Source organism: Neolamprologus brichardi, chromosome 17 (genome assembly GCF_056152115.1).
Source record: "Neolamprologus brichardi isolate AB-2024 chromosome 17, ASM5615211v1, whole genome shotgun sequence".
NCBI classification, from domain to species: Eukaryota; Metazoa; Chordata; class Actinopteri; order Cichliformes; family Cichlidae; genus Neolamprologus; species Neolamprologus brichardi.
The window spans coordinates 26072893-26085318 of NC_142120.1; the positions used below are offsets into that span (position 1 = coordinate 26072893).

A 12426-nucleotide genomic window follows, 5' to 3' on the forward strand; every position below is an offset into this window, starting at 1 on the left:
GTTGTTGTTGGAGCAGCAGTTGTAGTGGTTGGAGCAGCAGTTGTTGTGATTGGTGCAGCTGTTGTTGTGGTTGGAGCAGCTGTTATTGTGGTTGGAGCAGCTGCTGTTGTGGTTGGAGCAGCAGTTGTTGTGGTTCCAGCAGCTGTGGTTGTTGTTGGAGCAGCAGTTGTTGTGGTTGGAGCAACTGTTGTTTTGGTTGCAACAGCAGTTGTTGTTGTTGGAGCAGCAGTTGTGGTGGTTGGAGCAGCATTTGTTGTGGTTGGAGCAACTGTTGTTGTGGTTGGAACAGCAGTTGTTGTTGTTGGAGCAGCTGTTGTTGTGGTTGGAGCAGCTGTTGTTGTTGTTGGAGCAGCTGTGGTTGTTGTTGGAGCAGCTGTGGTTGTGGTTGGAGCAGCTGTTGTTGTTGTTGGAGCAGCTGTGGTTGTTGTTGGAGCAGCAGTTATTGTGGTTGGAGCAGTTGTTTTTGTGGTTGGAGCAGCAGTTGTTGTAGTGGGAGTAGCTGTGGTTGTTGTTGGAGCAGCTGTGGTTGTTTTTGGAGCAGCAGTTGTTGTGGTTGGAGCAGTTGTTTTTGTGGTTGGACCAGCAGTTGTTGTGGTTGGAGCACCTGTTATAGTTGTTGGAGCGGCTGTTGTTGTTTTTGGAGCAGCAGTTGTTGTGGTTGGAGTAGCTGTGGTTGTTGTTGGAGCGGCTGTTGTTGTGGTTGGAGCAGCAGTTGTTGTTGTTGGAGCACCTGTTGTTGTGGTTGGAGCAGCAGTTGTTGTGGTTGGAGAAGCTGTGGTTGTTGTTTGAGCAGCAGTTGTGGTGGTTGGAGCAGCTGTATTTGTTGTTGGAGCAGCAGTTGTAGTGGTTGGAGCAGCAGTTGTTGTGATTGGTGCAGCTGTTGTTGTGGTTGGAGCAGCTGTTATTGTGGTTGGAGCAGCTGCTGTTGTGGTTGGAGCAGCAGTTGTTGTGGTTCCAGCAGCTGTGGTTGTTGTTGGAACAGCAGTTGTTGTGGTTGGAGCAACTGTTGTTGTGGTTGGAACAGCAGTTGTTGTTGTTGGAGCAGCTGTTGTTGTGGTTGGAGCAGCTGTTGTTGTTGTTGGAGCAGCTGTGGTTGTTGTTGGAGCAGCTGTGGTTGTTTTTGGAGCAGCAGTTGTTGTGGTTGGAGCAGCTGTGGTTTTTGTTGGAGCAGCTGTGGTTGTTGTTGGAACAGCAGTTGTTGTGGTTGGAGCAGCTGTGGTTGTGGTTGGAGCAGCATTTGTTGTAGTTGGAGCAGCTGTTGTTGTTGTTGGAGCAGCTGTGGTTGTTGTTGGAGCAGCAGTTGTTGTGGCTGGAGCAGCAGTTGTTGTGGTTGGAGCAGCTGTGGTTGTTGTTGGAGCAGCTGTAGTTGTTGTTGGAGCAGCTGTGGTTGTTGTTGGAGCAGCAGTTGTTGTGGTTGGAGCAGCTGTTGTTGTGGTTGGAGCAGCTGTGGTTGTGGTTGGAGCAGCATTTGTTGTAGTTGGAGCAGCTGTTGTTGTTGGAGCAGCAGTTGTTGTGGTTGGAGCAACTGTTGTTTTTGTTGGAACAGCAGTTGTTGTTGTTGGAGCAGCAGTTGTAGTGGTTGGAGCAGCAGTTGTTGTGATTGGTGCAGCTGTTGTTGTGGTTGGAGCAGCTGTTATTGTGGTTGGAGCAGCTGCTGTTGTGGTTGGAGCAGCAGTTGTTGTGGTTCCAGCAGCTGTGGTTGTTGTTGGAGCAGCAGTTGTTGTGGTTGGAGCAACTGTTGTTTTGGTTGCAACAGCAGTTGTTGTTGTTGGAGCAGCAGTTGTGGTGGTTGGAGCAGCATTTGTTGTGGTTGGAGCAACTGTTGTTGTGGTTGGAACAGCAGTTGTTGTTGTTGGAGCAGCTGTTGTTGTGGTTGGAGCAGCTGTTGTTGTTGTTGGAGCAGCTGTGGTTGTTGTTGGAGCAGCTGTGGTTGTGGTTGGAGCAGCTGTTGTTGTTGTTGGAGCAGCTGTGGTTGTTGTTGGAGCAGCTGTGGTTGTTGTTGGAGCAGCAGTTGTTGTGGTTGGAGTAGCAGTTGTGGTTGGAGCAGCTGTGGTTGTTGTTGGAGCAGCTGTGGTTGTTGTTGGAGCAGCAGTTGTTGTGGTTGGAGCAGCTGTTGTTGTGGTTGGAGCAGCTGTGGTTGTGGTTGGAGCAGCATTTGTTGTAGTTGGAGCAGCTGTTGTTGTTGTTGGAGCAGCAGTTGTTGTGGTTGGAGCAACTGTTGTTTTGGTTGGAACAGCAGTTGTTGTTGTTGGAGCAGCAGTTGTTGTGGTTGGAGCAGCTGTGATAGTTGTTGGAGCAGCTGTTGTTGTTGTTGGAGCAGCAGTTGTTGTGGTTGGAGCAGCAGTTGTTGTGGTTGGAGCAGCTGTGGTTGTTGTTTGAGCAGCAGTTGTGGTGGTTGGAGCAGCTGTATTTGTTGTTGGAGCAGCAGTTGTAGTGGTTGGAGCAGCAGTTGTTGTGATTGGTGCAGCTGTTGTTGTGGTTGGAGCAGCAGTTGTTGTGGTTGGAGCAGCAGTTGTTGTAGTTGGAGCAGCTGTTGTTGTGGTTGGAGCAGCTGTGGTTGTTGTTGAAGCAGCAGTTGTTGTGGTTGGAGCAGTTGTTTTTGTGGTTGGAGCAACAGTTGTTGTGGTTGGACCAGCATTTGTTGTAGTTGGAGCAGCTGTTGTTGATGTTGGAGCAGCAGTTGTTGTGGTTCCAGCAGCTGTGGTTGTTGTTGGAGCAGCAGTTGTTGTGGTTGGAGCAGCTGTTATTGTGGTTGGAGCAGCTGTGGTTGTTGTTGGAGCGGCTGTTGTTGTGGTTGGAGCAGCAGTTGTTGTGGTTGGAGCCACTGTTGTTGGAGCGGCAGTTTTTGTGGTTTGAGCAGCTGTGGTTGTTGTTGGAGCAACTGTTGTTGTGGTTGGAGCAGCAGTTGTTGTGGTTTGAGCGGCTGTGGTTGTTGTTTGAGCAGCAGTTGTTGTGGTTGGAGCAACTGTTGTTGTGGTTGGATTAGCAGTTGTTGTTGTTGGAGCAGCAGTTGTTGTGGTTGGAGGAGCTGTGGCTGTTGTTGGAGCACCTGTTGTTGTGGTTGGAGCAGCAGTTGTTGTGGTTGGAGCAGCTGTGGTTGTTGTTGGAGCAGCGGTGGTTGTTGTTGGAGCAGCAGTTGTTGTTGTTGGAACAGCTGTGGTTGTTGTTGGAGCACCTGTTGTTGTGGTTGGAGCAGCAGTTGTTGTGGTTGGAGCAGCTGTGGTTGTTGTTGGAGCAGCTGTGGTTGTTGTTGGAGCAGCAGTTGTTGTGGTTGGAGCAGCTGTGGTTGTTGTTGGAGCAACTGTTGTTGTGGTTGGAGCAGAAGTTGTTGTGGTTTGAGCGGCTGTGGTTGTTGTTTGAGCAGCAGTTGTTGTGGTTGGAGCAACTGTTGTTGTGGTTGGATTAGCAGTTGTTGTTGTTGGAGCAGCTGTTGTTGTGGTTGGAGCAGCTGTGGTTGTTGTTGGAGCAGCTGTGGTTGTTGTTGGAGCAGCAGTTGTTGTGGTTGGAGCAGCTGTGGTTGTTGTTTGAGCAGCAGTTGTTGTAGATGGAGAAACTGTTGTTGTGGTTGGATTAGCAGTTGTTGTTGTTGGAGCAGCTGTGGTTGTTGTTGGAGCAGCAGTTGTTGTTGTTGGATCAGCAGTTGTTGTGGTTGGAGCAGCTGTGGTTGTTGTTGGAGCAGCTGTGGTTGTTGTTGGAGCAGCTGTGGTTGTTGTTGGAGCAGCTGTTGTCGTGGTTGGAGCAGTAGTTGTTGTGGTTGGAGTCACTGTTGTTGGAGCGGCAGTTGTTGTGGTTTGAGCGGCAGTTGTTGTGGTTGGAGCAGCAGTTGTTGTGGTTCCAGCAGCTGTGGTTGTTGTTGGAGCAGCAGTTGTTGTGGTTGGAGCAGTTGTTTTTGTGGTTGGAGCAGCAGTTGTTGTGGTTGGAGCAGCTGTGGTTGTTGTTGGAGCAGCAGTTGTTGTTGTTGGAGCAGCTGTGGTTGTTGTTGGAGCACCTGTTGTTGTGGTTGGAGCAGCAGTTGTTGTGGTTGGAGCAGCTGTGGTTGTTGTTGGAGCAGCAGTTGTTGTGGTTGGAGCAGCTGTGGTTGTTGTTGGAGCAACTGTTGTTGTGGTTGGAGCAGCAGTTGTTGTGGTTTGAGCGGATGTGGTTGTTGTTTGAGCAGCAGTTGTTGTGGTTGGAGCAACTGTTGTTGTGGTTGGATTAGCAGTTGTTGTTGTTGGAGCAGCTGTTGTTGTGGTTGGAGCAGCTGTGGTTGTTGTTGGAGCAGCTGTGGTTGTTGTTGGAGCAGCAGTTGTTGTGGTTGGAGCAGCTGTGGTTGTTGTTCTAGCAGCAGTTGTTGTAGGTGGAGAAACTGTTGTTGTGGTTGGATTAGCAGTTGTTGTTGTTGGAGCAGCTGTGGTTGTTGTTGGAGCAGCAGTTGTTGTTGTTGGAGCAGCAGTTGTTGTGGTTGGAGCAGCTGTGGTTGTTGTTGGACCAGCTGTGGTTGTTGTTGGAGCAGCTGTGGTTGTTGTTGGAGCAGCAGTTGTTGTGGTTGGAGCAGCTGTTGTTGTGGTTGGAGCAGTAGTTGTTGTGGTTGGAGTCACTGTTGTTGGAGCGGCAGTTGTTGTGGTTTGAGCGGCAGTTGTTGTGGTTGGAGCAGCAGTTGTTGTGGTTCCAGCAGCTGTGGTTGTTGTTGGAGCAGCAGTTGTTGTGGTTGGAGCAGCTGTGTTAGTTTTTGGAGCGCCTGTTGTTGTTGTTGGAGCCGCTGTTTTTGTGATTGGAGCAGCAGTTGTTGTTGTTGGAGCACCTGTTGTTGTGGTTGGAGCAGCAGTTGTTGTGGTTGGAGCAGCTGCTGTTGTGGTTGCAGCAGCAGTTGTTGAGGTCCCAGCAGCTGTGGTTGTTGTTGGAGCAGCAGTTGTAGTGGTTGGAGCGGCAGTTGTTGTGGTTGGAGTCACTGTTGTTGGAGCGGCAGTTGTTGTGGTTTGAGCGGCAGTTGTTGTTGTTGGAGCAGCTGTTGTTGTGGTTGGAGCAACTGTTGTTGTGGTTGGAGCCGCTGTTGTTGTGGTTGGAGCAGCAGTTGTTGTGCTTGGTGCAGCTGTTGTTGTGGTTGGAGCAGCTGTTATTGTGGTTGGAGCAGCTGCTGTTGTGGTTGGAGCAGCAGTTGTTGTGATTCCAGCAGCTGTGGTTGTTGTTGGAGCAGCAGTTATTGTGGTTGGAGCAACTGTTGTTGTGGTTGGAACAGCAGTTGTTGTTGTTGGAGCAGCAGTTGTGGTGGTTGGAGCAGCTGTTGTTGTGGTTGGAGCAGCAGTTGTAGTGGTAGGAGCAGCTGTTGTTGTGGTTGGTGCAGCTGTTGTTGTGGTTGGAGCAGCTGTTTTTGTGGTTGGAGCAGCAGTTGTTGTGGTTGGAGCAGCTGTGGTTGTTGTTTGAGCAGCAGTTGTTGTGGTTGGAGCAGCTGTGGTTGTTGTTTGAGCAGCAGTTGTTGTGGTTGGAGCAACTGTTGTTGTGGTTGGATTAGCAGTTGTTGTTGTTGGAGCAGCTGTTGTTGTGGTTGGAGCAGCAGTTGTTGTGGTTGGAGCAGCTGTGGTTGTTGTTGGAGCAGCTGTGGTTGTTGTTGGTGCAGCTATGGTTGTTGTTGGAGCAGCAGTTGTTGTTGTTGGAGCAGCAGTTGTTGTGGTTGGAGCAGCTGTGGTTGTTGTTGGAGCACCTGTTGTTGTGGTTGGAGCAGCAGTTGTTGTGGTTGGAGCAGCTGTGGTTGTTGTTGGAGCAGCTGTGGTTGTTGTTGGAGCAGCAGTTGATGTTGTTGGAACAGCTGTGGTTGTTGTTGGAGCACCTGTTGTTGTGGTTGGAGCAGCAGTTGTTGTGGTTGGAACAGCAGTTGTTGTTGTTGGAGCAGCAGTTGTAGTGGTTGGAGCAACTGTTGTTGTGGTTGGAGCAGCTGTTGTTGTGGTCTGAGCAGCAGTTGTTGTGGTTGGAGCAGCAGTTGTTGTGGTCTGAGCAGCAGTTGTTGTGGTTGGAGCAGCAGTTGTTGTGGTTGGAGCAGCAGTTGTTGTAGTTGGAGCAGCTGTGGTTGTTGTTGGAGCAGCAGTTGTTGTGGTTGGAGTAGCTGTGGTTGTTGTTGGAGCGGCTGTTGTTGTGGTTGGATTAGCAGTTGTTGTTGTTGGAGCAGCTGTGGTTGTTGTTGGAGCAGCAGTTGTTGTTGTTGGATCAGCAGTTGTTGTGGTTGGAGCAGCTGTGGTTGTTGTTGGAGCAGCTGTGGTTGTTGTTGGAGCAGCTGTGGTTGTTGTTGGAGCAGCTGTTGTCGTGGTTGGAGCAGTAGTTGTTGTGGTTGGAGTCACTGTTGTTGGAGCGGCAGTTGTTGTGGTTTGAGCGGCAGTTGTTGTGGTTGGAGCAGCAGTTGTTGTGGTTCCAGCAGCTGTGGTTGTTGTTGGAGCAGCAGTTGTTGTGGTTGGAGCAGTTGTTTTTGTGGTTGGAGCAGCAGTTGTTGTGGTTGGAGCAGCTGTGGTTGTTGTTGGAGCAGCAGTTGTTGTTGTTGGAGCAGCTGTGGTTGTTGTTGGAGCACCTGTTGTTGTGGTTGGAGCAGCAGTTGTTGTGGTTGGAGCAGCTGTGGTTGTTGTTGGAGCAGCAGTTGTTGTGGTTGGAGCAGCTGTGGTTGTTGTTGGAGCAACTGTTGTTGTGGTTGGAGCAGCAGTTGTTGTGGTTTGAGCGGATGTGGTTGTTGTTTGAGCAGCAGTTGTTGTGGTTGGAGCAACTGTTGTTGTGGTTGGATTAGCAGTTGTTGTTGTTGGAGCAGCTGTTGTTGTGGTTGGAGCAGCTGTGGTTGTTGTTGGAGCAGCTGTGGTTGTTGTTGGAGCAGCAGTTGTTGTGGTTGGAGCAGCTGTGGTTGTTGTTCTAGCAGCAGTTGTTGTAGGTGGAGAAACTGTTGTTGTGGTTGGATTAGCAGTTGTTGTTGTTGGAGCAGCTGTGGTTGTTGTTGGAGCAGCAGTTGTTGTTGTTGGAGCAGCAGTTGTTGTGGTTGGAGCAGCTGTGGTTGTTGTTGGACCAGCTGTGGTTGTTGTTGGAGCAGCTGTGGTTGTTGTTGGAGCAGCAGTTGTTGTGGTTGGAGCAGCTGTTGTTGTGGTTGGAGCAGTAGTTGTTGTGGTTGGAGTCACTGTTGTTGGAGCGGCAGTTGTTGTGGTTTGAGCGGCAGTTGTTGTGGTTGGAGCAGCAGTTGTTGTGGTTCCAGCAGCTGTGGTTGTTGTTGGAGCAGCAGTTGTTGTGGTTGGAGCAGCTGTGTTAGTTTTTGGAGCGCCTGTTGTTGTTGTTGGAGCCGCTGTTTTTGTGATTGGAGCAGCAGTTGTTGTTGTTGGAGCACCTGTTGTTGTGGTTGGAGCAGCAGTTGTTGTGGTTGGAGCAGCTGCTGTTGTGGTTGCAGCAGCAGTTGTTGAGGTCCCAGCAGCTGTGGTTGTTGTTGGAGCAGCAGTTGTAGTGGTTGGAGCGGCAGTTGTTGTGGTTGGAGTCACTGTTGTTGGAGCGGCAGTTGTTGTGGTTTGAGCGGCAGTTGTTGTTGTTGGAGCAGCTGTTGTTGTGGTTGGAGCAACTGTTGTTGTGGTTGGAGCCGCTGTTGTTGTGGTTGGAGCAGCAGTTGTTGTGCTTGGTGCAGCTGTTGTTGTGGTTGGAGCAGCTGTTATTGTGGTTGGAGCAGCTGCTGTTGTGGTTGGAGCAGCAGTTGTTGTGATTCCAGCAGCTGTGGTTGTTGTTGGAGCAGCAGTTATTGTGGTTGGAGCAACTGTTGTTGTGGTTGGAACAGCAGTTGTTGTTGTTGGAGCAGCAGTTGTGGTGGTTGGAGCAGCTGTTGTTGTGGTTGGAGCAGCAGTTGTAGTGGTAGGAGCAGCTGTTGTTGTGGTTGGTGCAGCTGTTGTTGTGGTTGGAGCAGCTGTTTTTGTGGTTGGAGCAGCAGTTGTTGTGGTTGGAGCAGCTGTGGTTGTTGTTTGAGCAGCAGTTGTTGTGGTTGGAGCAGCTGTGGTTGTTGTTTGAGCAGCAGTTGTTGTGGTTGGAGCAACTGTTGTTGTGGTTGGATTAGCAGTTGTTGTTGTTGGAGCAGCTGTTGTTGTGGTTGGAGCAGCAGTTGTTGTGGTTGGAGCAGCTGTGGTTGTTGTTGGAGCAGCTGTGGTTGTTGTTGGTGCAGCTATGGTTGTTGTTGGAGCAGCAGTTGTTGTTGTTGGAGCAGCAGTTGTTGTGGTTGGAGCAGCTGTGGTTGTTGTTGGAGCACCTGTTGTTGTGGTTGGAGCAGCAGTTGTTGTGGTTGGAGCAGCTGTGGTTGTTGTTGGAGCAGCTGTGGTTGTTGTTGGAGCAGCAGTTGATGTTGTTGGAACAGCTGTGGTTGTTGTTGGAGCACCTGTTGTTGTGGTTGGAGCAGCAGTTGTTGTGGTTGGAACAGCAGTTGTTGTTGTTGGAGCAGCAGTTGTAGTGGTTGGAGCAACTGTTGTTGTGGTTGGAGCAGCTGTTGTTGTGGTCTGAGCAGCAGTTGTTGTGGTTGGAGCAGCAGTTGTTGTGGTTGGAGCAGCAGTTGTTGTAGTTGGAGCAGCTGTGGTTGTTGTTGGAGCAGCAGTTGTTGTGGTTGGAGTAGCTGTGGTTGTTGTTGGAGCGGCTGTTGTTGTGGTTGGAGCAGCAGCTGTGATAGTTGTTGGAGCGGCTGTTGTTGTTGTTGGAGCAGCAGTTGTTGTGGTTGGAGTAGCTGTGGTTGTTGTTGGAGCGGCTGTTGTTGTGGTTGGAGCAGCAGTTGTTGTTGTTGGAGCACCTGTTGTTGTGGTTGGAGCAGCAGTTGTTGTGGTTGGAGCAGCTGCTGTTGTGGTTGCAGCAGCAGTTGTTGTGGTTGGAGCAGCTGTTGTTGTTGTTGGAGCAGGAGTTGTAGTGGTTGGAGCAGCTGTTGTTGTTGTTGGAGCAGCAGTTAAAGTGGTTGGAGCAACTGGTGTTGTGGTTGGAACAGCAGTTGTTGTTGTTGGAGCAGCAGTTGTGGTGTTTGGAGCAGCTGTTGTTGTGGTTGGAGCAGCAGTTGTAGTGGTTGGAGCAGAAGTTGTTGTGGTTGGTGCAGCTGTTGTTGTGGTTGGAGCAGCAGTTGTTGTAGTTGGAGCAGCTGTGGTTGTTGTTGGAGCAGCAGTTGTTGTGGTCCCAGCAGCTGTGGTTGTTGTTGGAGCAGCAGTTGTAGTGGTTGGAGCGGCAGTTGTTGTGGTTGGAGTCACTGTTGTTGGAGCGGCTGTTGTTGTGGTTGGAGCAACTGTTGTTGTGGTTGGAGCGGCTGTTGTTGTGGTTGGAGCAGCAGTTGTTGTGCTTGGTGCAGCTGTTGTTGTGGTTGGAGCAGCTGTTTTTGTGGTTGGAGCAGCAGTTGTTGTAGTTGGAGCAGCTGTGGTTGTTGTTGGAGTAGCAGTTGTTGTGGTTGGAGCCACTGTTGTTGGAGCGGCAGTTGTTGTGGTTTGAGCGGCAGTTGTTGTTGTTGGAGCGGCTGTTGTTGTGGTTGGAGCAGCAGTTGTTGTTGTTGGAGCACCTGTTGTTGTGGTTGGAGCAGCAGTTGTTGTGGTTGGAGCAGCTGTGGTTGTTGTTTGAGCAGCAGTTGTTGTGGTTGGAGCAGCTGTGGTTGTTGTTTGAGCAGCAGTTGTTGTGGTTGGAGCAACTGTTGTTGTGGTTGGATTAGCAGTTGTTGTTGTTGGAGCAGCTGTTGTTGTGGTTGGAGCAGCAGTTGTTGTGGTTGGAGCAGCTGTGGTTGTTGTTGGAGCAGCTGTGGTTGTTGTTGGTGCAGCTATGGTTGTTGTTGGAGCAGCAGTTGTTGTTGTTGGAGCAGCAGTTGTTGTGGTTGGAGCAGCTGTGGTTGTTGTTGGAGCACCTGTTGTTGTGGTTGGAGCAGCAGTTGTTGTGGTTGGAGCAGCTGTGGTTGTTGTTGGAGCAGCTGTGGTTGTTGTTGGAGCAGCAGTTGTTGTTGTTGGAACAGCTGTGGTTGTTGTTGGAGCACCTGTTGTTGTGGTTGGAGTAGCAGTTGTTGTGGTTGGAACAGCAGTTGTTGTTGTTGGAGCAGCAGTTGTAGTGGTTGGAGCAACTGTTGTTGTGGTTGGAGCAGCTGTTGTTGTGGTTGGAGCAGCAGTTGTTGTGGTTGGAGCAGCTGTTGTTGTGGTTGGAGCAGCAGTTGTTGTAGTTGGAGCGGCTGTGGTTTTTGTTGGAGCAGCAGTTGTTGTGGTTGGAGTAGCTGTGGTTGTTGTTGGAGCGGCTGTTGTTGTGGTTGGAGCAGCAGCTGTGATAGTTGTTGGAGCGGCTGATGTTGTTGTTGGAGCAGCAGTTTTTGTGGTTGGAGTAGCTGTGGTTGTTGTTGGAGCGGCTGTTGTTGTGGTTGGAGCAGCAGTTGTTGTTGTTGGAGCACCTGTTGTTGTGGTTGGAGCAGCAGTTGTTGTGGTTGGAGCAGCTGCTGTTGTGGTTGCAGCAGCAGTTGTTGTGGTTCCAGCAGCTGTGGTTGTTGTTGGAGCAGGAGTTGTAGTGGTTGGAGCAGCTGTTGTTGTTGTTGGAGCAGCAGTTATTGTGGTTGGAGCAACTGTTGTTGTGGTTGGAACAGCAGTTGTTGTTGTTGGAGCAGCAGTTGTGGTGGTTGGAGCAGCTGTTGTTGTGGTTGGAGCAGCAGTTGTAGTGGTTGGAGCAGCAGTTGTTGTGGTTGGTGCAGCTGTTGTTGTGGTTGGAGCAGCAGTTGTTGTAGTTGGAGCAGCTGTGGTTGTTGTTGGAGCAGCAGTTGTTGTGGTTGGAGCAGTTGTTTTTGTGGTTGGAGCAGCAGTTGTTGTGGTTGGAGCAGCTGTGATAGTTGTTGGAGCACCAGTTGTTGTGGTTGGAGTAGCTGTGGTTGTTGTTGGAGCGGCTGTTGTTGTGGTTGGAGCAGCAGTTGTTGTTGTTGGAGCACCTGTTGTTGTGGTTGGAGCAGCAGTTGTTGTGGTTGGAGCAGCTGCTGTTGTGGTTGCAGCAGCAGTTGTTGTGGTTGGAGCAGCTGCTGTTGTGGTTGCAGCAGCAGTTGTTGTGGTTCCAGCAGCTGTGGTTGTTGTTGGAGCGGCAGTTGTTGTGGTTGGAGCGGCAGTTGTTGTGGTTTGAGCGGCAGTTGTTGTGGTTGGAGTAGCTGTGGTTGTTGTTGGAGCGGCAGTTGTTGTGGTTGGAGCAGCAGTTGTTGTTGTTGGAGCACCTGTTGTTGTGGTTGGAGCAGCAGTTGTTGTGGTTGGAGCAGCAGTTGTTGTGATTGGTGCAGCTGTTGTTGTGGTTGGAGCAGCTGTTATTGTGGTTGGAGCAGCTGCTGTTGTGGTTGGAGCAGCAGTTGTTGTGGTTCCAGCAGCTGTGGTTGTTGTTGGAGCAGCAGTTGTAGTGGTTGGAGCAGCTGTTGTTGTTGTTGTTGGAGCAGCAGTTATTGTGGTTGGAGCAACTGTTGTTGTGGTTGGAACAGCAGTTGTTGTTGTTGGAGCAGCAGTTGTTGTGGTTGGAGCAGCATTTGTTGTGGTGGGAGCAGCTGTGGTTGTGGTTGGGGCAGCTGCTGTTGTGGTTTGAGCAGCAGTGTTTGTGGTTGGAGCAGCAGTTGTTGTGGTTGGAGCAGCTGTGGTTGTTGTTGGAGCAGCAGTTGTGGTGGTTGGAGCAGCTGTTGTTGTGGTTGGAGCAGCAGTTGTAGTGGTTGGAGCAGCAGTTGTTGTGGTTGGTGAAGCTGTTGTTGTGGTTGGAGCAGCTGTTATTGTGGTTGGAGCAGCTGCTGTTGTGGTTGGAGCAGCTGTTGTTGTGGTTGGAGCAGCAGTTGTTGTGGTTGGAGCAGCAGTTGTTGTGGTTGGAGCAGCTGTGGTTGTTGTTGGAGCAGCAGTTGTTGTGGTTGGAGCAGCTGTGGTTGTTGTTGGAGCAGTAGTTGTTGTGGTTGGAGCAGCTGTGGTTGTTTTTGGAGCAGCTGTGGTTGTGGTTGGAGGAGCTGTTGTTGTTGTGGTTGGAGCGGCTGTTGTTTTTGTGGTTGCATCAGCTGCTATTGTGGTTGCAGCAGCTGCTGTCATGGTTTGAGCAGCTGCTGTTGTGGTTGGAGCAGCTGTTGTAGTTGTTGGAGCAGCTGTTGTAGTTGTGGTTGCAGCAGCTGTTGTTGTTGTGGTTGGAGCAGCTGTTGTTGTTGTGGTTGGAGCAGTTGTTGTGGTTGGGTTGGCTGTGGTTGTGGTTGGTGCTGCAGTGGTCAAGGGTGAATTACAGGTTGGTCCTGCTGTTATGGTACCAACGCTCTGCATGAAAGGTAGAGATTTCAAGCTTGAGGCAGCTGTGCACAGGTTTCTAGATGCACATCCGTAAGCTGGGAAAGTGTTGGTACCGACGGTCACTGCAGATGAAAAATGTTTATTGTCCTGATGTCATCACGTATCATATTTAAAGCATTAGTTAAGACATCTTAAAAATGTGTTTGCTGATATCAGGTGTTAAATCCTCCCAATTCTTTTATTC

At 50.4% G+C, this 12426-nt stretch overlaps 1 protein-coding gene across 1 annotated transcript in view; it reads right to left on the bottom strand.

Annotated features, from left to right (window-relative positions):
• Positions 1–12426, bottom strand: part of LOC148097957 (uncharacterized) — a 51317-nt gene that overhangs the window by 12066 nt on the left and 26825 nt on the right. The window contains exons 12-17 of the mRNA XM_087831082.1: positions 12099–12304; positions 9494–10091; positions 5804–9190; positions 4788–5467; positions 2468–4646; positions 762–2344 (exon numbers count right to left, since the gene is read on the bottom strand). Of these exons, the coding sequence (XP_087687208.1) occupies positions 762–2344; positions 2468–4646; positions 4788–5467; positions 5804–9190; positions 9494–10091; positions 12099–12304 (8633 nt within the window). The remainder of the gene's footprint in view (positions 1–761; positions 2345–2467; positions 4647–4787; positions 5468–5803; positions 9191–9493; positions 10092–12098; positions 12305–12426) is intronic.